This window comes from Gasterosteus aculeatus, chromosome 18 (assembly GCF_964276395.1).
Source record: "Gasterosteus aculeatus chromosome 18, fGasAcu3.hap1.1, whole genome shotgun sequence".
Lineage (NCBI taxonomy): Eukaryota > Metazoa > Chordata > Actinopteri > Perciformes > Gasterosteidae > Gasterosteus > Gasterosteus aculeatus.
In genome coordinates, this window is record NC_135706.1 from 1,235,506 (window position 1) to 1,262,500 (window position 26,995).

At 51.7% G+C, this 26,995-nt stretch overlaps 2 protein-coding genes across 13 annotated transcripts in view; one reads left to right on the forward strand and one right to left on the reverse strand.

Annotated features, from left to right (window-relative positions):
* Positions 1-361: 361 nt before the first annotated feature.
* On the reverse strand, positions 362-3,397 carry lft1 (lefty1). Its single transcript, XM_040159965.2, has 4 exons — positions 2,086-3,397; positions 1,648-1,894; positions 1,302-1,541; positions 362-984 (listed from the first exon to the last, which is right to left on the reverse strand). Exons 1-4 carry the CDS (start codon positions 2,348-2,350, stop codon positions 660-662), a joined length of 1,077 nt encoding a protein of 358 aa, XP_040015899.1. The 5' UTR covers positions 2,351-3,397; the 3' UTR covers positions 362-659.
* A 3,445-nt stretch (positions 3,398-6,842) lies between these two features.
* Positions 6,843-26,995, forward strand: part of cdc42bpab (CDC42 binding protein kinase alpha (DMPK-like) b) — a 52,601-nt gene continuing 32,448 nt past the window's right edge. For all 12 annotated transcript variants that reach the window (XM_040161212.2, XM_040161215.2, XM_040161213.2 and 9 more), the window contains exon 1: positions 6,843-8,083. In XM_040161212.2, coding sequence (XP_040017146.2) covers positions 7,906-8,083 — 178 coding nt within the window. In that variant the 5' untranslated portion in view covers positions 6,843-7,905. The remainder of the gene's footprint in view (positions 8,084-26,995) is intronic.

A 26,995-nucleotide genomic window follows, 5' to 3' on the forward strand; every position in this document is an offset into this window, starting at 1 on the left:
TCCATCAGCAGCATATTAGTGAAGGACACGACCCCCCACGCAGACAGCAAACAGCGCATTAGCCACTGGGCCTGATTAGCAATGTTTGGCCCGGTCTGAGTCGGATGTAAACACTCGGGCTCAATGCGACGTGGCTTTGCGTTCCTCCGTATGTGGCCGTGTAGCTCCTTCCCACCGCAAACAAAGCATTATGGGTCGGCTTGTCAACAGCGGCGGCGCGGCGAATGCTACAAGTCATTAGGCAAACGATCGGCTGTGCTGTAAAAGTTCCTACACGTGTAAATGAAGGAGGCCTGCATGAGAATGTGGTCATGAATGAGAATGGAGGCCCGGACAGCAGGGAGGCACAAGGACCACAGAGTGAAACTAAATATTTTATTTCTCAAACATAAACTCATCCATATTATGTACACCTTGAAAAAAATATAACGTATGAGGCAGAATCAGAAGGACGACTCATACACATTTGAATTTCAAAAAAAAAGATATAAAACATGTACAAAATATATAAAAGTGCTTGTGGGAGGAGCGGGAGTTTGATGCCATGTCGCGTGTGAGGAACCTCCAATAAATGTCCATTTAAATAGAAAGTACTAGACGCATTGCTGAGGAACACACATGTTCCTTTTCCACCTGCAGTCTGCGACCACAGGAGTCCCTCACACTATGGACACGTTGTCCATGGTGCACGCGCACCTCTCCACGATCATGTTGGGGAACTCGGCCACTTCTATCTCGGTGTAGTCGCCCTTCTTCACCAGGTACATGATGGGTAACGGGGCGCTCTCCGACGGCGTGCACCGCCTCTCCCCGAAGCCGTAGTTGCGCTTGGGCTGCTTGCAGCCCCCGGTGCAGCGGAAGGCCTGGTACCCGGCCGGCTCGATGATCCAGTACTGGGTCCAGGTGAGCGCGCGGAAGTCGATGAAGTACTGCTCCCTGCAGCACGCGTCCTTGCTCTGGTGGACGTCGCAGTCGCCGCGAGAACTGAGGAAGGAAGGAAGGAAGGAAGGAGAGAAGTCAGACGCTGTTTCCCTCCACGCAATCAGACGTTCTAGTGACTCCATTTAATAGCAATAACTTCGTCATATGTGGTCATTTGCCATGTGGGGAGACGCTTAAATTAACTCCAGGTGCTTTCCGGACTCTTTAATGAGGCGCTTCACTTGACGCCCCCGCGCGCAACACGGCTGCAAATTCAATGCCCGATGCAAATGGTGACGGGTAAAATAAAAAAAAGGGGGGGGGGGGGGCAATTGCCACGCCGATACAATGTCCTGTATATCAAAAGCTCGCGCCCTTACCCGTATTCTTCGAGGTTGAGTGTGTAGAGGATGAGCTCGGGCCTCCCCAAGGTGTTGCCCGTCTGCTCCTGGGTGGTAAAGCGGACACTCCTGGCGACCTCTGCCGCGTAGCTGCCGGGTCTCTCGCCCTCGATCCACACCTCCATGTGCATAGGTGTCTTCTGCTGGCTCTTGGACCAATAGTGCAACGCCTGTGTCACATCAAAGCTCTTCCAGCCGGTCTCGTGAACGGGGATCAGCCTGTGAACGCGGGAGATAAGCGCGCGTTAACGGGAGAATTGAATCACTGTGCCGCTGGGACTGTGGAGATGTCACTCGTGTTGAGCTGTGGAGGTGGGTCCCTTACCGCGAGTCCACCAGCGATGTGCGGTTGGATCCGTTGGGCATCACCTCCACCCAGTAGATGCTGACCCGAGCGTTGTGGACGGGCCGGTGGTTCTTCCTGTCCGCCGCGAAGCGCTTGTGGTGGGAAGCCCGCTGGTAGAGTTTCAGCTCCGCCATGGTCACCTCGCTGTTGTCGGGGATCCTCGACTCCATCTCGAACACCATGCGTTGCCGAGTGGTGTCAGAATACACAAACTCCCCGGAAATATCTACGAGACGGAGCAATGAAACCGTTTGAGTCGACTGTCTCCTCCGAGGGGCGCAACACCCCCGTTTGGTGGGGGGCGTTTTGGTGCGTAAAACCTTCTCGCCGTGTCACAATTACGCACGGAAATAACGGGATCTGCGTCACAGTTATTTCCGTTGGAACATGTATTACTGAGATGGAAACGCGCCTTACCTGCGTTGCCGGGGATTCCCCTGAGGATGCCCGCCAGGCTGGGCAGAGATCTGCGTCTCCTGCTCTGGTGCATCTTCAGCATGGATGCGTACTTGTTCTTTATATGCGCCGGAACGACCAGATTCTCCAGATCCCGCTTATGGATCTTTGGAACTTCGTCCAAGCCGAGTTTCTGCAGCAGCGCGTCCTTCATATCCTGGTGCGTAAAGGCGTTGGCGCAGCCGAGGAAGACGCCGCAGAGGACACAAGCGCGGAGGAAATCCATGAGTCCAAACGTCCGTGTGACAAACAGCAGCGCAGCAGCACGAGTCACCCGAGGACAGACAGTGTCCCCCTGACACTCCCGCGGCCTCTTATACCGTCGCGGCCCTCCCAGTCGTTCGCACTTAGTCAATGGGGGCAGGGGCCCTTATCAGAACAAAGGTGCGACAATACAGCCCCATCCTGAGCAGGATATCTAAGCGGCCATACTTCAAACAGACACAATTAGACTGGAGTGCCACAGTGGAGTCTAACTTCACCGCAACTCCACTATAAAAATCACCTCTTTGTAGTGTAAATAAATGAGGTCAATTGGATTCCTCTCCGTTGTAGGGAATCAGAAACTCGTATCAGCGTTTATTTTGGGCTCTTTATTTATTTCTACGCTTGCTCAACCGCGTCCTTACAAGCCGAATCCGCTACAGAGGTCCAATCATGGATGTGTGTGTGCTCTTCATTCACTGGCCCAAAGGAAAAGTGTTATTGTCATTAAACAAGGACCAGCAACATGTACGTGACCACACAGAGGATTATTACGGTCCTCAGCCCGAAGGCCGCTGTGTGTCCGTGACATTTAGTCTGATCGGGACACTGTTTGTAATTTAGAAGCAGTTCGACAAATTGTCGTGTTTCTCCGTTGTCTCGGCGGCGCTCTGGTCTGAAGGGTGTTCGGTGGTCCACATGCGTCCCAGACAGACCTCTCCTGACCCCGTGAACCTGAAGGGCCCCTGTCTTCAGTAGAACCCTTGTCCACACACACACACCTCGCACTCGGACGTGTACATTCCACTGGACAATGTCAGTCTGGCAGCAGTCCGTCACACGGGGCCTTATCTCTTTCTGGGTGGCCCCGGGGCAAGTTCTGTCTGGCAAAAAAAAGTTTGACTGAGGATCGGGGCAACAGAACAGAACCGGGAGGTTTCGCTTCTGGCCCCAGTTTACAACAAAGGGGACGAGGACGAAGTTGGCGCAGAGCTCTACGAACGGGAGGAGGGGGACCAGAGGATTAGATGTTTATTCCGAGCCCTGTCGCCCCTTTCTCGGCCCTCACCGGCAGATTAAAATTATTAGCCAAACAGACAGCTAATCCGGGGGGGGGGGGGGGGGGGGGGGGGGGAGGGGGGGTGGTGGATGTGGATTGGGGCAGGCTCTTCACAGGTTGGTGATTATCTGATTCCATTGCGAGGATTTGCCTTTGGCTTTTTTGTCACACAAACATTAGAAGAGGGGTGCTCTCGCTGGCTGCCCAGAAGGCCCGGCCCGCCGTTGTGTATTGGGGGCCGTGTTTGCTCGGAGATGTCAGACAGACTGAAGGGGCGCGCACACACACACAGGAAGAGCAGATGACAGATGACTGCCAGACCTCCGCTCGCCGCAGCCGAGACAAATTATGATCTGCCGCGGAGCTGCGGCACGCGGACGGGGCCCACGGCAGGAGCCCGTCACAGCATGCAGCGCGCTTCACGCCAGCAGACGTGTGTGCAGAGGTAACCGCTGCACCGCCGTGCAACAGAGAGTTTCAATGTCGCTAGAGTCGGATAATCCTCGGCCTCATCCACGATGGACGTTTTTCAGAGCTATTTTAAGTCGATCGTCTAAATGCGTTTCCCCTGTCTTAAAACATAAGCAAAAAAATCCATCCTGTATCTTCTAGATGAATTATGCCACACTGTGAGATCTGTGATTTTCCTGTGAAGTCCTGACTCATGAGAAATGTCAATGCTTCCTCTCATTGTTCTTTTTTTTGTTTTAAAGCTGTTATTTGATGGAGTGTAATCCCTTAGCTCAGGTCCAAACCGCTCCACCGGGCCGCCTGGCCTCACAATGGTTGGTGCAGACATGTGAATTCAGAGCGCACTCATTGTCCAGTCCAGCCAGCAGCCAAGTCGAAGTTCCTGTCCCCCCACGGGAGCCCCCCCCCCTGTCATTCTCCCCCCATCACATTACAACCCCTAATTTGGGAAATTAAGATGCCCTTTGTGTGATATTTCTCAGTCTTTCTTCCTTCCCATGCCAATCAAAGACTAGTTGCCCAGTTCAAAGCTCCATATGATGCTCCCAGGTGCCATTTCTTTTCAATCAAAGGCCAACAAGCTCCTACAATCAACAACTCAGGTGTTAATTAACATCCATGCATTTGCATTCAAAAGCGGTCCAATTTATAGCTCATTCCCTTCCATTTGTGAAACACGGCTCCCCTTTGCTCACCGGGACCGCTGTTTGCAGACCCGGGGCCGCTTGAGACAAATATTACAGGCTGTCTTCAGACTGGATGTTTGGACATCAGACGCCCGCGTCTCGCGCGGCGTCTCCCGGGCAACGGGGCGGGGCTGCGCCAGAGTCAATATTGAACTTGTGTTGGTGGTCAGCGCAAATTCCCCCATTATTCACGTGGCTGCGTTGTTTCCGACTTCCTGATCCGCCGTCGCCCGCTTCATCCCAATATCAAATATTTGGGGACACGAGCCCCCGCTGCATTTTGCACCTTAATGCTCCCCGGACCCCCCCCCCCCCCCCCCCCCCCTTTATATTTTGATTTTGTGTCTCCAGCGCAGCTGCAGATGGTCCGAGAGACGCGCGCAGTCTGGATCGGTCCAATAATCATCGCGCGTCTGAAGGGGAGGACGCGACGGCCCGGAGCAGCGGCAGCGACGCGCAGACGGACTTCAGTCTAATCACCTTTTCACGCAGCTGATGGCGGACAATCAGCCCGGAGACAGAGGGGTTAATCCCCGCGCAGACCCACCCAAATGGGATCAGACGTGATTAGATAGGACCAACAATTCATATTTTCATTAACGTGTAATTAATCGACACAGGCGAGACTGTTGGTGTGCAGGACACTCACCATGAACCGGATTCAAACACAATTGAATAAGTTTAAATAAGCTTCTGGAGGAGGATCAGTTAAATACCCGTATGCGCTCTAAGCTGAAATAAACAGTCTACTAATAGTAGAAATGCATCGACTTCCACAAGGTAAAACAGATGAGACCCCCCCCCCCCCTCCGGCCCGCACGCGCCGGTGAGCGGCTGCACGGCGGCTGGCGGCCCGGCAGGGGGCGCTCTGCGAGCGGCCGCGAGGGGAACGTCCAGCTCAACAACTGTGTGCTTTGTGTAACTGAGTCAGTGAAGAAACGCGTTCACAAAATATAAATAACATTTCCGAGAAAGGAAACTTTGTATTGTGGTCTATGTTTTTCTCTATTTTCATTTCTATTTTTAAACCCTCTGCAGGAATGTGGAAAAGACCAATGACTACAATAGTACGGTACATTTATGTGGATTAGTCTGCCTGCTCTCAGTAAAGTGAGCACTGGTGTCTCCAGAGTGAATGTAAATCTATTTGAATGTCTTGCATAATGTACATTCTTACACTTAACGATAAATTGAATGAAAAATCCCATTTATTTATATCAAAATGAAACTAAATAACAACAGAGCAGGATAGTGTTCATTTTACAAAGAATCACTCTCCACAGTTGTGTGTGTTTGTGCGTTTCTCCTGCAGAGAGAAGCCTCTTAAGTCGGCGTGCTGTGTGCAGCGCAGACACCCGGCTTCCACCCCCCATCCGGCTGCAGGCCGTTAGCCATTAATAGATGTACTTTGATTGGCGATAAGCCCTCACAAGGATGGGACGCCGGTCAGAGCGACACACTGGGGCTGATGGCTGACAGTGTCACTGTTTACTGCAGTGCTTCATAACGTCACTGGTAGTCTCTCAAAAGCGTCCGGCAGGATTCATCCTCGTGTACGAATCTGTGCATAGCAGAAGCGTGACGACCTGCAGGAACAAAGGGTCAGCAGAAAATAAAACCCCAGGCTACACGCGTGTGTTAATGTGCAAAGAGTTTGCTCTCGGTGTCTGCTCTGACCAATGAGCACGGCCCAAGGGGCAGAAGATCAGCTGTGCGGAGCCAGACTGGTGTGGATACCCGCGCACATGGCGGGCATGTGTTGTCTGGAGAATGTGTGAATGTGTCCCACTGCAACGGCCACCAGGACTCGTTGGTGATGCAGACCACACCGGTGCGTGGGTGCATTCAAAGGGACAGCAGTCGCTGTTGTCCCACTTCTGCAGAAGACATGTCCTCTCCGCCCGACGTCAGCAGCTGAGTGACAGACAGCCCGCAGTTTCCATTCACAACACTGACCCCCCCCCCCCCCCCCGCACAGCAGATGCTACGCCGGGCGCCATGATGATGATCTGGGATTTTGCCTGCAGCAGCAACCAGAGATGCTACGAGGCTGAGAGATGCGCCGCCAGCCCTAAACCAACAGGGCGCGTCACCGATCGGCCCATCAAAGATGGCCGCTTGAGGATTCAGCACTCTGCGCGTGCGCGAAAGTCGTACGTTTACGTAAACGTGCGCTATTCTCCGTTAAAGCAGACGCGAGGTGGTTTCGCGACGCGAGGCTCTGCGGCTTGGAGCTTATGTGCCGAGTAAAGCAGCGCGCACGCGCTTTTAGGGGGGGGTCAAAGTAAGCGTCGCGCGCCGAGCGTCCATTTGTAACTCATTCATAATTTATAGCAGGACCCTTCTTCCCACAATTCCTCGCGACGCAGCGGAGAGAGAGAGAGAGCGCTGTCTCCTCGGCTGTCTCTCCCCGCGGACAGTCTCTGCTGCCGCGAGCTGGTTCGGCGCAAAGACGGCGAGGAGGCGACGCGAGGGACGGCGGGGGGGAGAGAGAGAGGGAGAGAGAGAGAGAGCGAGAGAGTTCAGGCTGCGTCCCGCATTCGGAATAAGCGCGACCAGACTGCGGCTCCGCGCGTGACGTGGAACGAGCTCCGCGTTAACCTTCAGGCGGGAGGAGGCGCGCTCGTTCTCGCTGCGTTGGAACTCGCGAGCGGACGTCGTGCGGGGACCGGGAGAAGCTAGAAGGGGGACGTCGGGACGCTCGGGCGGAGGATGGGATTTAAAGGACGCGTCTGCCCGCGCTGACTTGTGACAACGAGGGGGAGATTCTGCGCTCGCCCGGAAAACGACCGACGCCGCCGACCGGGACGCTTCTCCGCCGGCTTGTGCTGTTTGTCCTGCGGGAAAAGGCGGGCGGGATGGCCGGTGGGATCGGGGGAAAGTAGCGCTAGCTAACGCTAGTTAGCTCGCCGGCTAGCTAGCCGAGCCGAGCCGAGCCGAGCCATTCCTGGGGCTTTGTAGCATTGCAGATCTGCCCTTCATTTTTTGGGGGGGTGGGGAGGAGAGGGGGGGTACTGCAAGAATGGAGAATCCCAAATATCCGCCACAACAACTCCGGCGGGTCCGTTGAGCCGCGTCGAAACGAGAAGAGCAGAAACCCGCGTCGGGATTTTCCTCTCGATCCTGCGACCGACGCGACGTGTTTTCCTGTTTGCAGAATGGGGAAGTTCTGCGCGTCCTAGTTGCTGGATCTGGGGAGACCATGAGCTGGCCCATGGCGACGCGCAATTAGCCCCCGGCGTGTCCTCAACATAAACTTTTACACCTGGAGACGTTGAAGGGGAGAGAACTTGAGCTACAGGCCGAGCAGGAGCTCCACCGCCGTCCTCCGCATCGCGTAGAAAACCCGCCGGAGGAAGCATGTCCGGGGAGGTGCGCTTGAAGAAGCTGGAGAAGCTGGTGCTGGACGGGCCGGCGCGCTCCAGCGGGCAGTGTCTCAGCGTGGAGACGCTGCTGGACGTCCTGGTCTGTCTCTACGACGAGTGCAACAACTCCCCCATCAGGAGGGAGAAGAACATCCTGGAGTTCCTGGAATGGGGTGAGCAAGCCTGCGTCCTTTCTTTCAGCCTCCCCGGCTCTTCTTTGGGCTGTAAGATGATCGGCTGCTGCTGGTGGTGGTGGTGCTGGTGGTGGTGGTGCAGCGGCCTCCACCCTCCATCACATTCCTTTTATAGTAGTAGTGGGGCTCCTCGGCCTGCTCGCTCCTCTCTGACTGAAACAGGGACACTTTGTCCTTCTGTCCTTGCAAACCAATCACACCAACAACACAAGTTGCACCAAATACACCGTAAACAGTAGACACGTCTCGTCACGTGCACTGCACGTCTCGTCACGTGCACTGCAGTGAGGAGCATCTAAGACACTCCGGTTCGATACGGATCCAGCAAAGGTTTCATTAAGATGCCACTTGCTCTTGTGACAACGGCCGCTTACGTCGAGGAGACGTCTGCCGGTCAGCACTGGGCCCCGTCTGCTTTTTGTTGTTGTTTCTTTGCCTCCACATAACATGCCAGATTGTTTCCATGTGTTATGCTCGTGTGTGTGTGTGTGTGTGTGTGTGTGTGTGTGTGTGTGTGTGTGTGTGTGTGTGTGTGTGTGTGTGTGTGTGTGTGTGTGTTTCTAGGTTTCTAGGTAAGGTTTCTAATGTCTTCGTCTCTTCGTTAGGCAATGATCGGTGTGTTTCCAGCACAGCAGCTTAGAGATCACGTACCCCGAATGTTTCCATGGGTTTAGTCACCTTTCCCCACTCCCCTGGTTGAGACAAAGTCAGGAAACACACACACACACACACACAAAAGCAGCTCAATCATTTGTGCAAAAGGACTATGCGTGTGTGTGACATTGGGGGTTTGGTCTCTGCATGAAGCAGGAATGTGAACAACTCACTTTTTTTTTTTTTTTTTTATCTGGTGCAGAGGCCCGGCTCGCTGCCGGCTCGCTGCCGGCGGCGAGCTGCACGTCTCTCAAAGCGCTGAGAGTCGTGCTGTCCGAGGCCGTCCCGGAGCAAGTCATCGCCCCCCTGAAACCACACGCGCTCATGATGCTGAGTGCGTGCGGACACGGAAAGGAGCAGTTTGCTGCCATCTTGTATCCTGTGTTTATTCCTTCCTGAGCCCGCGTTGTAGAAAGGCAGTGGCAGGCAAACCGAACAAACCGAATCAGTTCCATGGTGTTTAAGTTTGGCTGTGGTTGCTGTTGGTTTACTCCACCATCTGGACAACCTATCGGAGCTAAAACCGGAGCTACGCCGGCTAGTTAAACACCGGAAGTGGCTGGAATTTGGTGAATTGTTGGTACTTTCCTGCCTGAGGAACAGTTTGGCGATTCCACACCGTGTGCGTTCTTCATTGAGCTAAAGGGCAACGCAGCTGAAAGTAACAAGAGTTACTGGATCGTTGATCCGGTGGCGGATAGAAATCCTTTTGATCTTCTTTCAAATGTCTTGTACTCCAACACAAGATTTCCAGTGTTTCCCCTCCCGTTGAACAAGGGGGGGGCACGCCGCCCCCCCCAAGAAAGTCTACCATTGTCCACTCCTCGCCGCGCACAGCAGCCCCGCCCGGCGTACCGACACGTGCACGCATACACCCCCCCCCCCCCCCCCCCCCCCCCAAGCAGGTGCACCACGGTGCTTCACTCGTGTCCTTTTACCTGGATGCGCATATTCCTCTGTGCGACAAATGAAAGATGGCCGCCGTGGCGTGTCGTGGCTCCTGGTCGAGCAGCGAGACGTGAAGAGGTCCTCGGGTGTCTCTGCTGTCAGCGTCGCTCATCTGTTGTGTCACCATTTCTGTTGGCTGCCTTTGACTTTAAACCAGGTGCCAATCAAGCGTCGCGCGTATTTGCTGCATCGTTTGTTGAAACACATGTTAAGCTTTTGACTTTTGGGTGGAAAAGCATTATTAGCGGACAAAAATGAAAAAGTAGTTTTTCTTCTGGGGAGTAAAACTACGGCTGTCAATGTAACTTCGGCAGCAACTTATTGTACAACGTATGGATTCTTTTTTTACTTCATCGATTTACTGTACGATAAATTGACACAACCGTGATCATTTCTACTTAACCGACTTCCATGTGAAGAGAAACACGCTCCTTACTCCTCACCTCTCGCTGGTAACTGATTCCTCCCGTTGCCGTAAGTGGCAACCGCTGCTACGGCAAGGAGCCAAACAAAGAGATTTAAAAGTATTGTTGTTTTTGTATAGATGTTTATTGCTGTTGGTCAAGATCACTTTGAGGTCTTAGAATTCAGATTCTGCAATAAGTATCCGATCAAAGTGAACAATTGCTCCGCTGCTTTAATGCAGCCGTTATTCTTTTGCGTTACTATGCAATATACGCTGGATTAATAATAAAAACGTATCTCAGCAGAAGCGTTTGAGTCCCGATGAAATCCGGCTGTTTTTAGCGTTGCGATACGTCGCTATTGTGTGGTGAAGCAATCGATAAACACTTTTTCCAGTATCTTGTAGATTAGTAGCTAAAGGTTAGCTGACGATATAATAATAACCCCCCCCCCCCCCCCCCCCCGGGTTGGATCAGACGCGTACTTAAAACAGTTTAATCCTACACACAGAAAAACGGTTCAAGATGGCCTCGTGAAATCTAAGACCTCTTCCACTTGTGAGGGATTTGCCTTCGTCGGCTACAGAAGGGAAGAAGCCCACCTGTGTGCCGCCGCGCCTCCACCTTCCCCTTTCTTCTCCCACAGAATGTACATGAGCCGCAGAGGAAGACAAACATTTGTATTGGGTTTGTTTTCTGTTCTTGCGCGGTGACTTTATTTCAGCTGAACTAGAGACCTCGACATGACCTGCAGCCACAGGAGAAATGAACAAGGCACTCGGTACTCTGACCCCCCCACAGGTGACCGGCTCAGACCGCCACCAACACATCCTCCTTGTTTGTACCCTCATTGTCTTTGTAGCTATGATTGCTGCAAAAAGTTGCAAGCATTCAACGTTTAATTGTGTTTGATATTCCGTAATCTCTCCCATAGTTTCCTGCTTTTTGTTTTGTCCCGATCTCCGTCCCTGTTTTTGGAACCAGATTGCCGGACAGCTGAATGACATCGGTGGCCATGCCAACCCACATTTGGCAAACATGGGGGAGGACGCCTAACCTTTTCTCAGTTTTAGACTGCAGAGGCCAGCTGTTCAGCTGCAGCTGATGTGTGCTCCACCCTGCAAGGCTTTCATTGGCAGCATGCCACACACACACACACACACACACACACTCTCTTATTTTTGTGGCTTTGCTAGTCTCATAGTTCACAGAGCGAGGTTATTCCTGCCATAAATAAAAGCACACCTCCAAGTGTTTGTGTCACGGCTTTAGATTCCGCTTAGAGGCCATTGCACCAGGAACCAGCCAGGCTGTATGCAAGGCTGGCAACGCTTGCAGCTGCAGAAATACAGTCATGTTGCTGAGTTATGTAGCGGGCGCCCGAGCAGGAGGTGTCCTCTTGTGCGTTTTTTCTCTTTTTCTTGTCAAGCAACGGTGGATGATAAACACGGAAGCATAACAGTATTATACCGTTATTTTACCGTTCCTACCGTAAATGCCCTTTAACAGTTAATTACTGTAAAATATTGTACAGTACTGTGGAATGCATATTTACAGTATAGCACTGTTGTAATTGAATGATTTTAAAAGTTACATTTCAAAATAAACCCTTTCGAATTTCTGACATGAAAAGGACTCAAACGAGCGATATCCTTTAAATAATATACTTTTATTAAAGTTAAAGCAGTGTCAAACTCTCCTAACAGTAATCACTTTTTAAAGTTGAAATTGGATTCATTACAACCAATGTAAACATATTCAACAAAAATTCAAAATACTTCAATGTACTGCTACTTTAAACGGTAGTGTGCTGTAAACAGACGTCTACTTTTGCTCTATTTAACAGTATCCAACTGTATTTAGGAACAACACTATATTACTGTTGATAATTTCTCATAATTCTACGGTGATGTTACAGTGTAGGACCGTTTAGTCATCCCGTGCTAACCGAACGGCATAGTTTACAAACTCCAATGTGAGGCGTTTCGGGGAAATGTTTGCGTTAAAGGTGAGTCTTGGTCAGTGATATTAGGATGAGACTTGACAATCCAGTTTGTGCTGGATTCTATCAGGACATCCTCGAGCTGTTCAGCCGTCCGGTGCTTGCGGCGGGGCCCAGAGAGCAGGAAGGAACCACGAGGACGCTCGCTGGTCCCAACGTGATGTCATACGAGGAAGCGGGACAGCCGTACAGCATTGTGTGCGCTCGCCGTCCCAACAGTCTGGTGTCGTCGGGAAGGTGCAAGGTCACCAGCTTGTTTACGTCCTCGGTGGTGGTCTCCCCGCTCAACCCGAGTCACGCGCAGCCGGTCTGCCCAGAGCATGAAACCAACGGAAGATCACCCAGAAGCCTGGACGGCTTTTTAGGATTCTCGAGCGACCGGTCACTCTTCCTCAGATGCCGCGTCTCAGGTTTATAATGCAGGCTGCTGTTAACCGCGTCAAGCATCTACAGGTCAGATGATTGACGACCACCGTGGTTTATTTTTCTCTCACTTTGAGCTGTGTAGGACGGGCTGAGAAGTCCTCCACGTGAAGAATACACCTCCATGTGAGAAGTCCGTACCTCCGCTAACGGCACACTTTCCCCCACAATGCAAAAGGCCATTTTGGAGTAAAATAAGTATTGGAATAAATGGTCACGTTAAAACGGCCGCCAAGCTTTCGTGTGAGGTTATTCATTAGTTGCCCCCCCCATATATGTCTCATATGGGACCAATACTGCCTCGGTTAAATGATGTGTTTGTATGATAAATACATCATACACTCAAATCTTGTGTTGCTGTATTAAAAACACTAACTTTCCTGTTCATTTTTGTTTTTTACTTCGTTGCTTGTATATGGTTTTTTATTTTAGGAGTTCATATGAATTCTGTACGTCGAACGGATGACGTCTACGTTTGGAGCAGAGAAATGCCCACGGGCAGTTGTGCCGTGTCATCACAAAGTGCCAGGGGAGGCCTCCGCTTCCTCTCCGTCCCCCAGAGGACATCAGCCGGCCTCCCAGGACCGTGTCCCTCAGCCGTGGTCCATGTGACCTCTCAGTCAGACCAAAATGAACCTGCTCCGTTGGCTTTGCTTTTCTACTTGTAACGCGTTGCACCACTGGTGAGCGTGTCGCTGCGCACAGTGAAATAAACCGTGTGCTGTCTCTGCGATGACATCACATGAGCAATTAGTACGTCTTCCTCACACAGACACAGACAGACACACAGACAATGCGCCGTCGATTTCTCACAATGTTCCTATGTTGTGAAAGGGTGAATGTTGGCACGGTGCGCTCCCACTCCACCCGCTCAGCCCAATTGGTCCCGCGGCTAATTGGTGCTGGGCTGCGTACTTTTGCCTCGTCCCGTATTAAAGAATCCACCTTCAAAACGACTATAATCGGTAACATTTCAAAACCTAAAGTCACCCAAACGTCTCCCTGTCATCGAGGAGCCCTCGGAACGCTGCTCCCCTCAACTCCTCTTCACCAGTTCTTTGTGTTTATGATTCATACTCGTCACTCTTGTCGCAGCACGTTGAGCAGCTGAGGAGGCCCCTGAAGGCTCGCGAGGCCTCCAGATGTTTGAGAGGCACGGCTGTGATGTTTTTGATTGGCTGGTTGCTCATTATTCTGTGTACTGGTGCACTAGATGGAGGAACGGTGTCAGTTTAACAAGCATTGACTCATTCTACCCCACTGAACAGGGTGTGTTGTCATGATAGTCGGGAGGCTTCGGCGACATCATCGGTAATGACTTTATTTCCCTGTCAGACGCGGACCGATTAGCTGCCTCTCAGCGTGGGAACCAGTGCACACTGCGTTACTGATGTTTTAGGTACAATAAGGCTGCAGGAGTCCATTGGTTGGCTCCCGTGCTGCTTCTCTAAACTCGGCCCGCCGTAGTAATCGTGTCGTTTCACCGCTTACGCACCAAACAACATCCAAATGTCTCTTCAAAAACAGTTTTTGGGCTCGCAAGGTGGCGCGGAAAAGTTGTAACTCTCTTCTTTTTTAGAGAATTTCTGATGTAGTCAACCCGTAGCTCCAGGTTTGAAATGAAACCAAGAAACAGGGTCCATAGGAAGCAGAATAGTCCAGTTTCATCATAACACGAAGCCTCTCGATGATGCTACTCAACCAGTCGTAAGTAGCAGGAGAACTGTTGTCGCCGGTATAATGACAATGTGTGTGTCTTGTATGGCGCAGAGGTTCACCCGTAGTGTGCTTCTTATTTAACTACAGTTAAATCCGGGCATTAAGGAATGTAAGACCTTCTGGGCAGAAGCCACAGACACAATTTTGACCGCGTAGAATCCAATTGAAACCGTGTGTACTCACTTCGACATTATTTAGCTAACCTTTGTTGAGATGAGCGGCGTTACAGCTCCGGGGGGGGGGGGACGTACTTATGAACGGGGTCGGGCGCGGACGGACAGAGTGGGCGGGGCCGGCAGGCGGACGACCCAGAATATAAAACTCCATGCAAGTTGAGTTTCTTTAACGTCTGCGTTTCTGCTGGTTAAAATCCATCGGCATGGGACGAAGTCCTCGGCGGGCCCAGGTCGCCTTCTCTCTGCTGCTTGCTGGCTGTTCTAGCGCGGCCGTAACGTTGGGTCATCCCGTAGTTTGGACGTACGATTCATGTTGTTGGAATCTTTTGCTTCTGTTCTGAGCTGTAGCACGGGCCGAGCACTGGAGGCTCATTGCTGGTGGATTCGTAGGGATGCTGGTTCTTGTCTGTCTGCAATGCATCCAGTCTAGTGGTCTAACCTCTAACCTCTTTGTGTTGCAAGAAATCTGCTGTGTTTCAATGCGTAAATCTAATCGGCCCCTCGTAGCTGGCTCGGTCACCTCGTAGCCGGCCCGGTCCCCTCGTAGCCCGGTCCCTCGTAGCCGGCCCGGTCACCTCGTAGCCGGCCCGGCTCGGTCACCTTGTAGCCGGCCCGGCTCGGTCACCTTGTAGCCGGGTCCCTCGTAGCCGGCCCGGGTCCCTCGTAGCCGGCCCGGGTCCCTCGTAGCCGGCCCGGGTCCCTCGTAGCCGGCCCGGGTCCCTCGTAGCCGGCCCGGTCCCCTCGTAGCCGGCCCGGTCCCCTCGTAGCCGGGTCCCTCGTAGCCGGTCGTAGCCGGGCTGCCTGTGGAATGTGGAGCAGAGGTGCAATGTTGGAGAGAACAGCAGCTGTTTAGATGAGGCCAGGTCTGCCTGTCCGTCTGTCCACTAGGGCCGGCCGCCCTACTCAGCCCGTCTGTCTGTCTGCTTCTGCCGAGTTTCTCGCTGTGATTGTTTTATTTCCTGTCTCCTCCACTCACTCAGTCGGCACTTAAAGATGATGATTTTTCGTTGCGTCACTCCTGTCTTAATACCTCTTTTCTGTCTCCTTCCTTTATTTCCTTGGTCGGTTCTCTCCTCCCTCTCCAGCCCCTCGGCCCCCTCACTGGCTCCGGTTGTATCCCACTTTTGGCCTCGTGACCGAGAAGGCCGGCCTTGGGTGCAGGTCGTTGCTTTAGGGTGCGGGGGGGTGTGTGTGAGTGTATGTGCATACATGCTGTATTTTGCGTTGACGTGTGCAAAAAGAGTCGATCTGACAGTTCAGTTGGTTCTTACAACACAGAGCTGAGCTGCATCCGCAATAAACACACACACACACACACACACACACACACACACACACACACTCTTGTAAAGCGACCTTCATGGCAAATGAAAAGGACGGTTATTGGTCCTATTGAATTGGTTGATGCTAAATAGTGGGTGCACACTCCAGGGGCTGAATAGACTGGGACCAGCAGCCTGTCCATAAAATGTGGACAAGAGGTCTCATCAGCAGTGACGCACCGATGCAGCTCTTAGATGCGAGGGTCCACCAATCTTCATCAGTTCATGTAAATATGCATTCAAAAGAGGTGACGTGTTAAGTGGAGGTTGTCATGCTTCTGCCCGGCGACAGAAGAGCTCTGACCTTTGGGCTCGTCCGTCCATTCCTTTCTCATGACCTCAAAACCCTTTGCAGGAATCTCATATCTGGCACAAACATTGACTTTGACTCAAGGTTGAACTAATTAGAAGTTGGAGGTCAGATATCACAGTGACCTCACAGACCGCGGTCCTTTGGGAATGACTCATGAATACACATTCTAACACTTCTCACAAAGGATCGTTGGGATAAACCGATGCGCTGATGACATTTCCGACGGTCACGGATGTAAACCGCTGAATGATTAAGTTGTTTCTCATGTTGCCGTCGTCAGAGGGACAGAAATTGACGCAGGACGCGATACTGCTGCCAGTGAAGTGGATGAGATGTGAGCGTAGTAACCTCACGGCCAGAGGTGGATGTGAAGAGTCCGCACAGAGTCGGGCCTCTGCCTCCAGCGCCGCTCACAACAGCTGACGCCGACGGCGCCGTGACCTTGGCTCGTGTTGCGGTGGCGAATTTGACGGTGACCCGATCTATTTTCAGGTCCCTGTCTGCATGCACGCTGCAGCACACGTGCATGTCTGTCCTGCTCGCTGTGCCGGCCTCCACGTCTGGACCCGAATGGCGGTCTGCTCACGCAGGTCCCTCTGGTGCGCAAGCAATTGGGTAGTCCACCCCCCCCTCAGCCAAGGTCTAGATCAGTGTCATCTGTGAGGATTGTGGGTGATAATCTGCAGCGCCCAGGGAGATGTGTCCTCTTCATCGCTCTAGTTACTTGAGGGTGTCTTTGTGGTTTCGTGGTGTCTGTTTCAAAGGGAGAGCGTGTGACAGCGAGTCTCCGTATGTGCACAGCGGAGACGCAGCGTAAGAGCCGTTTGTGGGTTTTATGAAAGTGCCTCCACACCTTTTCAGGAAATGTCCTGCAGTAGGAGAAGCCCCCAGTCGTCTTTCCGTCCTCTGGTGGGGGGATATCCTGGGATGGCTCGATTGTCTTCCAGCGACTGGTCACTGTTGTCCCTCTATAAATAACGCCTTCCTTCCTGTGCTGAAGGTCACATTACAGACACAACAGTTTGACTCCTTGTTAATGACTAAATTTCATCACTACCAAATCCAATTTTGTTCCCCCCTTAGGCGTTTGGACTAAGAATAACGAGTGCTATTGTAACTTAATCCATTTGGTATTGATTCCTCTTATTATTATATAAATGGCCCCAACGGTCTGTCACTAACAAACTGAGATTCAGTCATTTGCTGATAATGAACTTTGCTGTAAAACGTCTAGTTTTCAATGTGATGCCAGTCGCCTGTTGTTCACCACTGGCTGGCCAACGCGCTCGCAATCGCCTGGCTAGCGTGTTAGCTCATTAGAGCGTTAGCTAGTTAGCGTGTTAGCTGTTGAGGCTGCTAGTGCATACCAGCGCCTCGAGCTTTGCATGAATGGTTTTCCGATCTACCGTTAACTTGCATGGCATTTTCCAAACGCACACAGCTCCCCTCTTGTGTCACAAGTTGTGTTGGTGCATCGCTGGTCTCATTATTGTCGTAACCATGACTCAACACACGTAACTGTTCCCATCGCGCCGAGCTGAGAGGTGTAAAAATAAATCCTGCAGCCCGCCGAAGAGTAACGGCAGCAGACAGCGGTGTGACGGTACGGGAAAACTTTATAGCGTGAAGCTCTGGTACACCTGTACTCGGGGGGGCCGCTTGGTTCAAATGTACATAGGGTCCAGCACACGCTAGCCCGGGGTCTATCATCCAGGTTCGACCTGGGTTAATGGGATCACCTCGGAGTCTCGGGTCCTCGTCAAAACACGGGCCGTCCCACGCTGCCTCAATCTGCTTAGCGCTGAGGCCATTAGTGGCGTCAGCTGTTGCCTCGGTGTCCACCGGCTCCTGCAGCTTACCGCGTCGGGCCTGAGCTCACACAAAGCCCCGGCCGGTTAACGCTCGGACCGCCGTGGGGGTGGGGTGTGGACGGTGGCTCGTGGACGTTTGTGACGACGCGCGCTGTCATTCGTGGTCACGTTCGTTGTAGGCAGCAGCTTCTTCTGTGATCTGTTTGGGAGATCAACACGGGGAGCGTGTCCATGGTAACAACATGGAGACGCTGTCCATCACTGTATCACTGCCGACTTTTGTGCAGCTCGCTCCTGCTGTAAAGGGAAGGCCCGTCCTAACACGCCCAGCTGTTGCCAGATGCATACTTTCAGGATGCTTTTGGTAACAAGTCCCAGCACTGACACCTTTCTTCTGCATGTTATAATTTGTTGCCTGGAATCTTTTCCCTGCATTGATGGCCAATGGACCAGAAAAGAAACGTTTTTAGTGGTAGTTTTTCTCGTACTTGTTTGATTCCTACTCATATGTCATTCTCCATTATACATATTTTGTCATCCAGTATAAATGCAACAAGGCACGCATCATATATTGGTCCAATGTGTGTATAAGTCAAAAGAGACGAAAAAAATCCTCGTAGTAAAGCCTAATAAAGACGATGCATGAAGAACCAACAAACCAGTTATTATTTACGTATATTGCATTTAACTGGACATAATGGGTTTCCTTTTTTATTCAAAATAAACGCTACAAACAACACACAATTACATGAAAATCCCATAAAACAAATATCCACTTGTGTAGGCGTATAGATGAACGTACGTAGCATAGACTCTCTAGTTGGAGCGGCTCCACTGTGTTTGAGTACTGGGGGAGCAGATCTGAATTTTGGGGTAATGCATATTCGTATATAAAAACATAAAGGGACAAATACTGACTTGGGCAGTGATTAGTGTGGGAGGGTCAACCGTACTGTGCTGATCAACTGTCCTGGTCCAGGTCTGGCTTTTGTCCCTGAGTGATGGGGTTGGGCTACACGAGGGTTAATTAATTAAGCATCTCGGCCCTATGGCTGTCACAATAACTACTTTTTGTAACGCGCGTATTGCAACAAAATGAACTATATTAACAACTATATTATTGTAATTTTCAGACCATTTTATGCCACTGATGAAAATGGGTTTTACCGGAAAGGTGTGCCGCGGCAGCCGGGCAGCCCTGGCTGCACGGAGAGACGCGACGTCTCGGGAGGAACGCGGGGCAGAACCGTTGTGTTGCCATAATATGGTCGACGTACCGGCCTGTTCGTTAATTGGCTCTTCTCTCTCTTTCTGTTCCCACATTACAGCTTCAAAACCAAGTCCAAGTTTCTTTATTATTCTTATCCACTTGCTTTAAAGGCCTCAACAGATGCCTGGTGGAAGCTTTCATTCATTTATAGCATGGGTGGTCCCAGTGGGGATCAAACCCTTACATGGTGCAACGTCGGTGTCGTCGTACCAGCGGAGCGGCAGGCGGCTGCAGCTTCGTGACCCCCCCCCACCCCCCCCCCTCATTTTCCATCCAGAGTGGAAAATAAATGAGAAAAGACGAGCCCAGAAAAGGCAGCAGGGCCCTGCTTTGTTATATCTGTCGGGGTGTTGTGACAGGTTGGTGCCGGAGCAACACTGGCAGTAAAGTCTTACTTTTGTTTAAGTGGCCGGTGCCTTTTTCATGTGACCGGTCGGGCGCTGCTGGAAGCTGACGAGGTGCCGCTGAGCGCCTGCATTCTTGTGTGAGCGCTGTGCCAGCTCAGGATTGTTCCGCGCGCCGCTGGAAAATATTGTCCGGGTTGCGGAACATTCCCGTAGCGCACAACGCCCGGCTAGCTCTGGTTTTTGTAACCGCAGCGTGGCCCCCAAAGGCACTCGGAGGGGCCGCATATCCAGCCATTTGCCTCTTGGATGGAGCCGAGTGTTTCGGCTGGCAGTAAAATCCAAGATTCACACAGCTGTCGGTGTCCGTTTCCCTGGTGGGCCCCTCCAGAGGCTGCACCTCCTTCCAGGATGGAGGTGGACAAATGTTGCATGTTAAGTGTAATCACGCAGAATACACAGTTCACTTTGTGCCTTTAATATCTTACGCCCGTCTAAACGCATAGCAATATTTTTAATTGTGACTTCCACTGAAATGTGATATGTACAATAGAACACACGGGCTGATAACAGAGGTTCCATTGAATTGCATTCAAGGTCCTGTCAGTAAAAATGATTATTTGGAAAATAAGTACTGCCACGGTGTGTTCAAATGTACATTTAGTGTGTTTTACTATCAGATGGAATATGACTTACTTTGTATTAAGTCCGTCTCGCGCGAGATATTTGCTCGCTCGCGGAGCGTGAACTTCCTCGCTCGCGAGGTTAGTCTCAGCTCGCGCTCGAAGGTGTTTTCTACGCGCTCGCTCTTTCTGACAGTGAGGGGGCGGAGCCAGTCACCAATGGCACCTGATTGGTTAGAAACCTCGTCTTTGGATTGGCTGGAGTGATGCCTCCACACAACTATAGAAGCTCATTTCCGCACTGAAGAAAGGGGGTAGAAAGTCTAAATTATGAGATAAAACGTTGTCAAAAAACAAACGCCCCCCTTCGGTAACCGTAGTGGACCGTAGACGACAACCAGCTACAACCATCATTACCGGCGCATTAAGAGCAATGCGTCAGTCTGAATCTGAATATCTAATAACTTTACCGCACTATGGAGGAGTCTGTGCACATCTTACCTCATAATTTCGATTTTCCAAAAAGTCGATCCGTATTGAAAGTTGGCAAGATATTCACAGATTTGGACTTTTTTCCGGTATTTTACAAATACGGACCGGTCTGAGACTAAGAGCAGCTTTTTCTCCATTTAAAAGAAAAATGATCTGTTTTAATATTTTTTTTTTTTACATCGGCCACTTCATATTGTGTTGAAATGATTCTGCAGTTCACCCAGCAACACACATTCAGGATGATCCCCGTGACTTGAGTCGTGCGGCACCGTGCCATCTTCCACCCCTGCGTCCGTGTGTTCCTATGAATACGCAGCAGAGGAACAATGCAGCACCTGCGCCGGCCACCTACGGCCCCCAGCAGGCCGCGTTCCTCTTTATCTGCAGATGGCATCGGGATGCCGTCTTGATGCTTGAAGTTGTGTAAATCGACCTGAACGGGAGCCTTTGAAGTACTGGGAACACTTCCTGTGCAGAAAGCAGCACGTGGTGCAGCCCGGCCCCCCGGTGTGTGTGTGCTCTCTACTACCGCTGACCTATTGTTTTGCAAGGCCTGCCTCCCCCCCCTCCTCTTGGTTTGGGTGTTTGTGGTTCCTTTAATATTTTGGGAACATCCTGTTTGTGTGCACAGATTGTTTAGTTTAAAGGCTTCTGACCACTCAGGCCTTCTTATTAATGCAATGGGACCAAAGCAGCGACCAGGACAGAAGAAGAACCACCCAGAGGACGGCGGGGGGGCTGAGAGCAGCCAGGAGGGGGCAAAGGCCGAGGGAGTGATGGAGAGAGAGAGAGAGATGGGTGGGGAGGAGGGGGAAAGGAAAACGGCACTGAGGCTGGCTGTGGTTGGGGGGGGACGTCATTGCACACTGTGTTGGGAGTTCTGGTGATGCTGGTGTGCAGTTGAAGCACGATGTGATTCCCTGTTGGTCCTCTCACCGATGTCTGTCAGGAGGGCCGTCAGTTGTGCGATTATTGCACCAACATTTATTGAGATGTTATTGCAATTTCAGACCACTTTAAGTCACTGATAACAATGACAATATAATAGCATAGTGATACAAGTACTCTTTTAAAGAACAAATAACGTTTTATTTGTCAGAATAGTTAGACATTAAAATTGGAACGTGATATATATATATTATTATTTTTTTTTTTTCTTATATATATATATATATATATATATATATAAGTGCAAGGGACGCGGAGCAGGCGAAGCGCCGGGCTTGGTGCTGATTTTTCGAGAACAACGAGTAGCGGAAAAGCTTGACTCTTCAACCGCCGGCCGGGCGACGCGCTGCCGGAGAGACTGAGCTCGGTCCCGCTAACAATCGGCCGGCCCGGGACGTCCCCGCTCCTCCCCGGGCAAAGCGGGGGACGAGCAGTCCGGAGGAACCGACCCTAGTTGAGGCTGAAAGACGGGCGGGTGGTTGTTGGTTTAGTTGTGTTTCCGTTGCCACCGTTCTTAAACCCTCGGCTCTCCTCTCATTCGCCTCCAAGCCCAAATGTTCCACGTTTACCCCAATTGTCTGTAGATAAAGTAACACGGCGGGTTCTGCCAGATCCCTCCGGCGCCGCCTGCGGGCATCACACAGCTGTGCACGAGTGGTGAGATGGAGCGAGACGCGGAAAAGCCTTTAATCGGGTCACACTGCAACCACGTGATGTCACTGCCTTTACTTGACTACCAATATATTCAATAAGTCTAGTTGTCATTTACACCGCGGATTTCCTTTGGTTACCATCTGCTTTTTCCGTTGGTTGTCACACGAAGGTTATTCCGAACTGATCTGCCGCCTCGTTGTGCTGCCAAGCATCTCCTCACGTCCCCGGCCTGCTGATGAGGCGGTCGCATGGAAGCAAAGGCCATCACGGGGTTTCTACTCTGTCTCTGCCGGTCTCCTCCTTCACGTCACCCCGCCCCTCCTCCCGTCTCCTCTTTCCTTCTCGCAAGCGGCATTTTTGTGTCGTTACCTCACTGTGGTTGTAAATAATCCCCGTTATGGCTTCCAGATGTCCCTGCGTCCCGCTCTGGAAGCAGGCCCGGCTTCTGAGCGTTTGTAAGGGTTGGACACTTACTGTAACGGGCTCAGCTGCTGACCGGGTCCAAGTATGTGAAGCCTTCGCCGTCTCTCCGTCCCGCCCAGTTCCCACGAGCTGCATTTGATTTGGTTCACATTTTCCACTTCTCCTTCTCGTGTCATCTCAATTCCTGGAGAGTGGATGTGCAGCATCGGTCAGACCGATTCCGATCTAATATCATCCAGCCCGTTTCATCTGGACTACAGCTGTATTCAGGTCCAATTCAGATTCATTCAGCTAAAAGACTTTCACACCAGACATCGGTCCGTTTTTTAGTATTTTATAAAAGGTGTTGTCATACCAACATTCAATAAATCCAATGGTCTGACCAAGAGGACTGAAATAAGCGAGTCAGAAGAAGTCACTTGATATTCTGTTTAGGGGAGCAAGTTCATTCCAACGGGTTCAATTTCTCAAACTAACGTTCCTGAAAGAGAATTTCTTCTGCGTTGTTGTGGATTTATAAAGTAGAATATGAATTGAGTGTTGAGTGTAATGGAGGCTAAAAAGCTCCAAGAACCTAAAAAATCAATGTGTGTGGATTGACCTTTAGCCCTCGTGTCACTCTTTGTCCAGCTGGATGGTCCTCGGCCTCCACCTGGGACTCCCCGTTCATTTATTTATGTCTCTTCTCATCTTTCGTGGTGGATTCACTACTGAATTTGCATTGTCTTCTGCAGGAATAATACATGTACTTTGTAGATAAGTACAGGCCTCTGCTAGCACGCACTGATCGGCTGACAGCCGCACGCCAGCAGTTCCTCCCTAATGCACAGGCACACGCTGTGGTTCCTTTGCTAAGACTGAAGTTGGGTCTACAGTCTCTGAGGAGATGATTTGAAGGCCTTGTGTGACAGACGATGTATTGGCTCTGTGACCTCAGGTCAACTGCTTTATTTTCCTGCTGGCCATCGTGCACTTAAGAACACAGAACATGACAACTGCCTCGTGCTATGTTTGCAGTGTATGGCAGTGCTTCCCATTTGCACTGTTCTTAAAATGACAAAGGTGGGAAAAGTGGTTAAATTCAGCTTCTTTGAAACAAGAAGAATATAGAATATTCCAAATAAACAGCGTAGTTCCGCCCAGAGTCACAAACGGGTGTGACCAGCGCCCCCCCGCCCTGGAGGCGCAGCACGGAAGAGGTCCGAGCGCGTCGGCCTCGGGCCGGCTGCTGAGTGAACACAATTACCCGCAGTTGTCGAGTTTCACACACGAGCGGCTCAGCCGGTACGGAGCAAGATGGGCCCGATAAGTCCTCAGCGCTTCTGAGCTAAACCAGTCTGGCTATGCGGATTAGCTGGTGTCACTCGTGTTTTTCCAGTTTCCCTGCATCCTCGGGCCCACGCTGCCCAACGTGTGTGTCAAACTCATTCGCTGGCCCAAAGCATTGTTCTTGGCCCATCTTCCCAGCACATCGCAAAACAGACAAAGACCTACAGTCATGCTATGGCTCAGATAGTTACCTCCCCTAGCGAGGCCCGGGGTTTCCTCCCCCACCTTGTCGTAGCAACGGTTGCTATGTTTGGGCCTACCTGCGTATTTTGCCAGTGAGTAAGAATGTATGACACCGCTATGTGGTATTTATTTCTTCCTCCTGTGTTGTAAAGGGATGCAGCACGCTGCTGTGAATGTATCTGCAGCGTGACGCGTTGGTCCCTGGGTAAACGTGGGGCGGGCTCAGGCAGCACAGCCCGTGGTGGTTCCAGTGTTTCATACTGCATCTTCATTTTATTTTATACAGCACAAAATCACAAATGTGCCTCGGGAGGCTTTACAGTCTGTACACGTGCAACATCCTTCGTCCCAAAACGCTCACATCGGCAAAAAATGAAAAACCCTTTTGTGGGGGGAAAAAGGGAGAACGGCACAGGAGGATCCCTCAACCGGGATGGACGGACGGCAATGGATGTGATGTCTATGGAATGAACCGCATCAAAGTACAATACATTCAATTATGTCACACATCATTCAAATATTCAGTGGAGTAAGCCAGGTGTACGGCAGGACCACCGTCAGGCACACCCACCGTCAGGCACACCCACCGTCAGGCACACCCACCGTCAGGCGCACCCACCGTCAGGCGTAACCACCGTCAGGCGCACCCACCGTCAGGCGCACCCACCGTCAGGCGCACCCACCGTCAGGCGTAACCACCGTCAGGCGTAACCACCGTCAGGCGCACCCACAGTCAGGCGTAACCACCGTCAGGCGCACCCGTAACCACCGTCAGGCGCACCCACCACCACCGTCAGGCGCACCCACCGTCAGGCGTAACCACCACCACCGTCAGATACCACCACCGTCAGGCGCACCCACCGTCAGGCGTAACCACCACCACCGTCAGATACCACCACCGTCAGGCGCACCCACCGTCAGGCGTAACCACCACCACCGTCAGATACCACCACCGTCAGGCGTAACCACCGTCAGGCGCACCCACCGTCAGGCGCACCCACCGTCAGGCACAACCACCGTCAGAGACAACCACCGTCAGGCGTAACCACCACCACCGTCAGATACAACCACCGTCAGGCGTAACCACCGTCAGGCGCACCCACCGTCAGGCGCACCCACCGTCAGGCACAACCACCGTCAGATACAACCACCGTCAGGCGTAACCACCACCACCGTCAGGCGCAACCACCGTCAGGCGCAACCACCGTCAGGCGCAACCACCGTCAGGCGCAACCACCGTCAGGCGCAACCACCGTCAGGCACAACCACCGTCAGGCACAACCACCGTCAGATACAACCACCGTCAGGCGTAACCACCACCACCGTCAGATACCACCACCGTCAGGCGTAACCACCGTCAGGCACAACCACCGTCAGGCGTAACCACCACCACCGTCAGATACAACCACCGTCAGGCGTAACCACCGTCAGGCGTAACCACCGTCAGGCGCAACCACCGTCAGGCGCACCCACCGTCCACAGAAACCTGTGGGGAGGGAAAGCACAGACTTGAGGAAAGAAGCGGTGCCGTTGGTTTGCGGTGACAGTAATGGTAATGTGATACTAATCACAGCAGCAGTTGTCAGTTAGTGATGCGCATTAATTTAGACCGTAATAGTTGTGGCACTAATAACAGTGTTAGAAGTGTCAGCAGGAACAATAACAGGTTAATATGCACCGTGTGCTTCAGTAAACCACCTGCCATTGATGGTCAATGGTTTTATTTCTAAGCAATTTCTAAATCTGTTTATCGGTGTTGTTCCTACCAAGGCTGGAGAAAGACGCGGTGTGCGTGCGTGTTCCTGCCAGAGATGAGAGACGTTTCTCATGTGGCTGGTTCAGTGGAGCTCCTGACTCAGCATGCGTGTGCTCCTCTTAGCCGGCCTGACTCGGCTCCCCTCGGGCCCCTCAGACTCGGCTCCCCTCGGGCCCCTCAGCCCGTCAGCAGTTAGACCAGAATGAGCGGGATGGGGGAACCTTTTAGCTCGGCTGCTACAATCACAGATCGCCAAGAGACGCGTCGCCCTACCAAACACAACGCTTGTTGCAGAGATGAACGGATGAAAGCTTAATGGAAATGTCTCAAATACACATTGTGTAAATGAGTCGCACACTGTGTTGATATAGTACGGGATGAATGCGTGTTTTAATAAGTTATTTACTTAGTTTTTGTTGTAGGTTTGCGCTCAGCAAGTTAATCTGAGGAGAATCTAAAGGTGTGTGTGTGAAAAACAGCCTAATTAAATCGATGTAATCTCTTGCCTAATCAGTTAGTTCTCTAACATAATTGTGCGGCTTTGTAACATGATTCACTCGTGATGGATTTAGCTGTTAACATTATCGCACACGCCTGGCTAGCGTTGGGCTAAAATAGGAACCTGTGGCAGAACCTGTGGTTCTTCTTTCCTTGAGAAGAATTGGCCGCGCGGTGGAAATTCCCGCGAGCAGCTGATAAGCCGGACGCGCTTCTGTGCGGAATCAAAGACACCGTCTCAACGTGGCAGATTGCATTCAGAGAACGCGTTGCGTGCGCCAACAAGCTGTTGTCGGGTTGTGATTGACTTCCTGAGGGGTCTTTCCAGATAAGCACGCCACGCTTCTCCGCTGCAGCCCTTTCCTTCTACAGGTTGTATTTCCTACCGTCAATAATGGAAACTCTAAATCAATCCGGGAACAACAGGAAGCGTTACGGATATATTCATTGGTCCTGTCTGACGGTGAAAGCGCAGTAATGGTGCTGGTCTGATGTGCGTCTAGTATCCTACGATACTTTCCACAGTGCATGTGGAACACTTGGTAGGCCTGGTGCCTGTAGAGAGGCGCCCTGCTGGGCGCTTAGTGAGACGCTTTGAC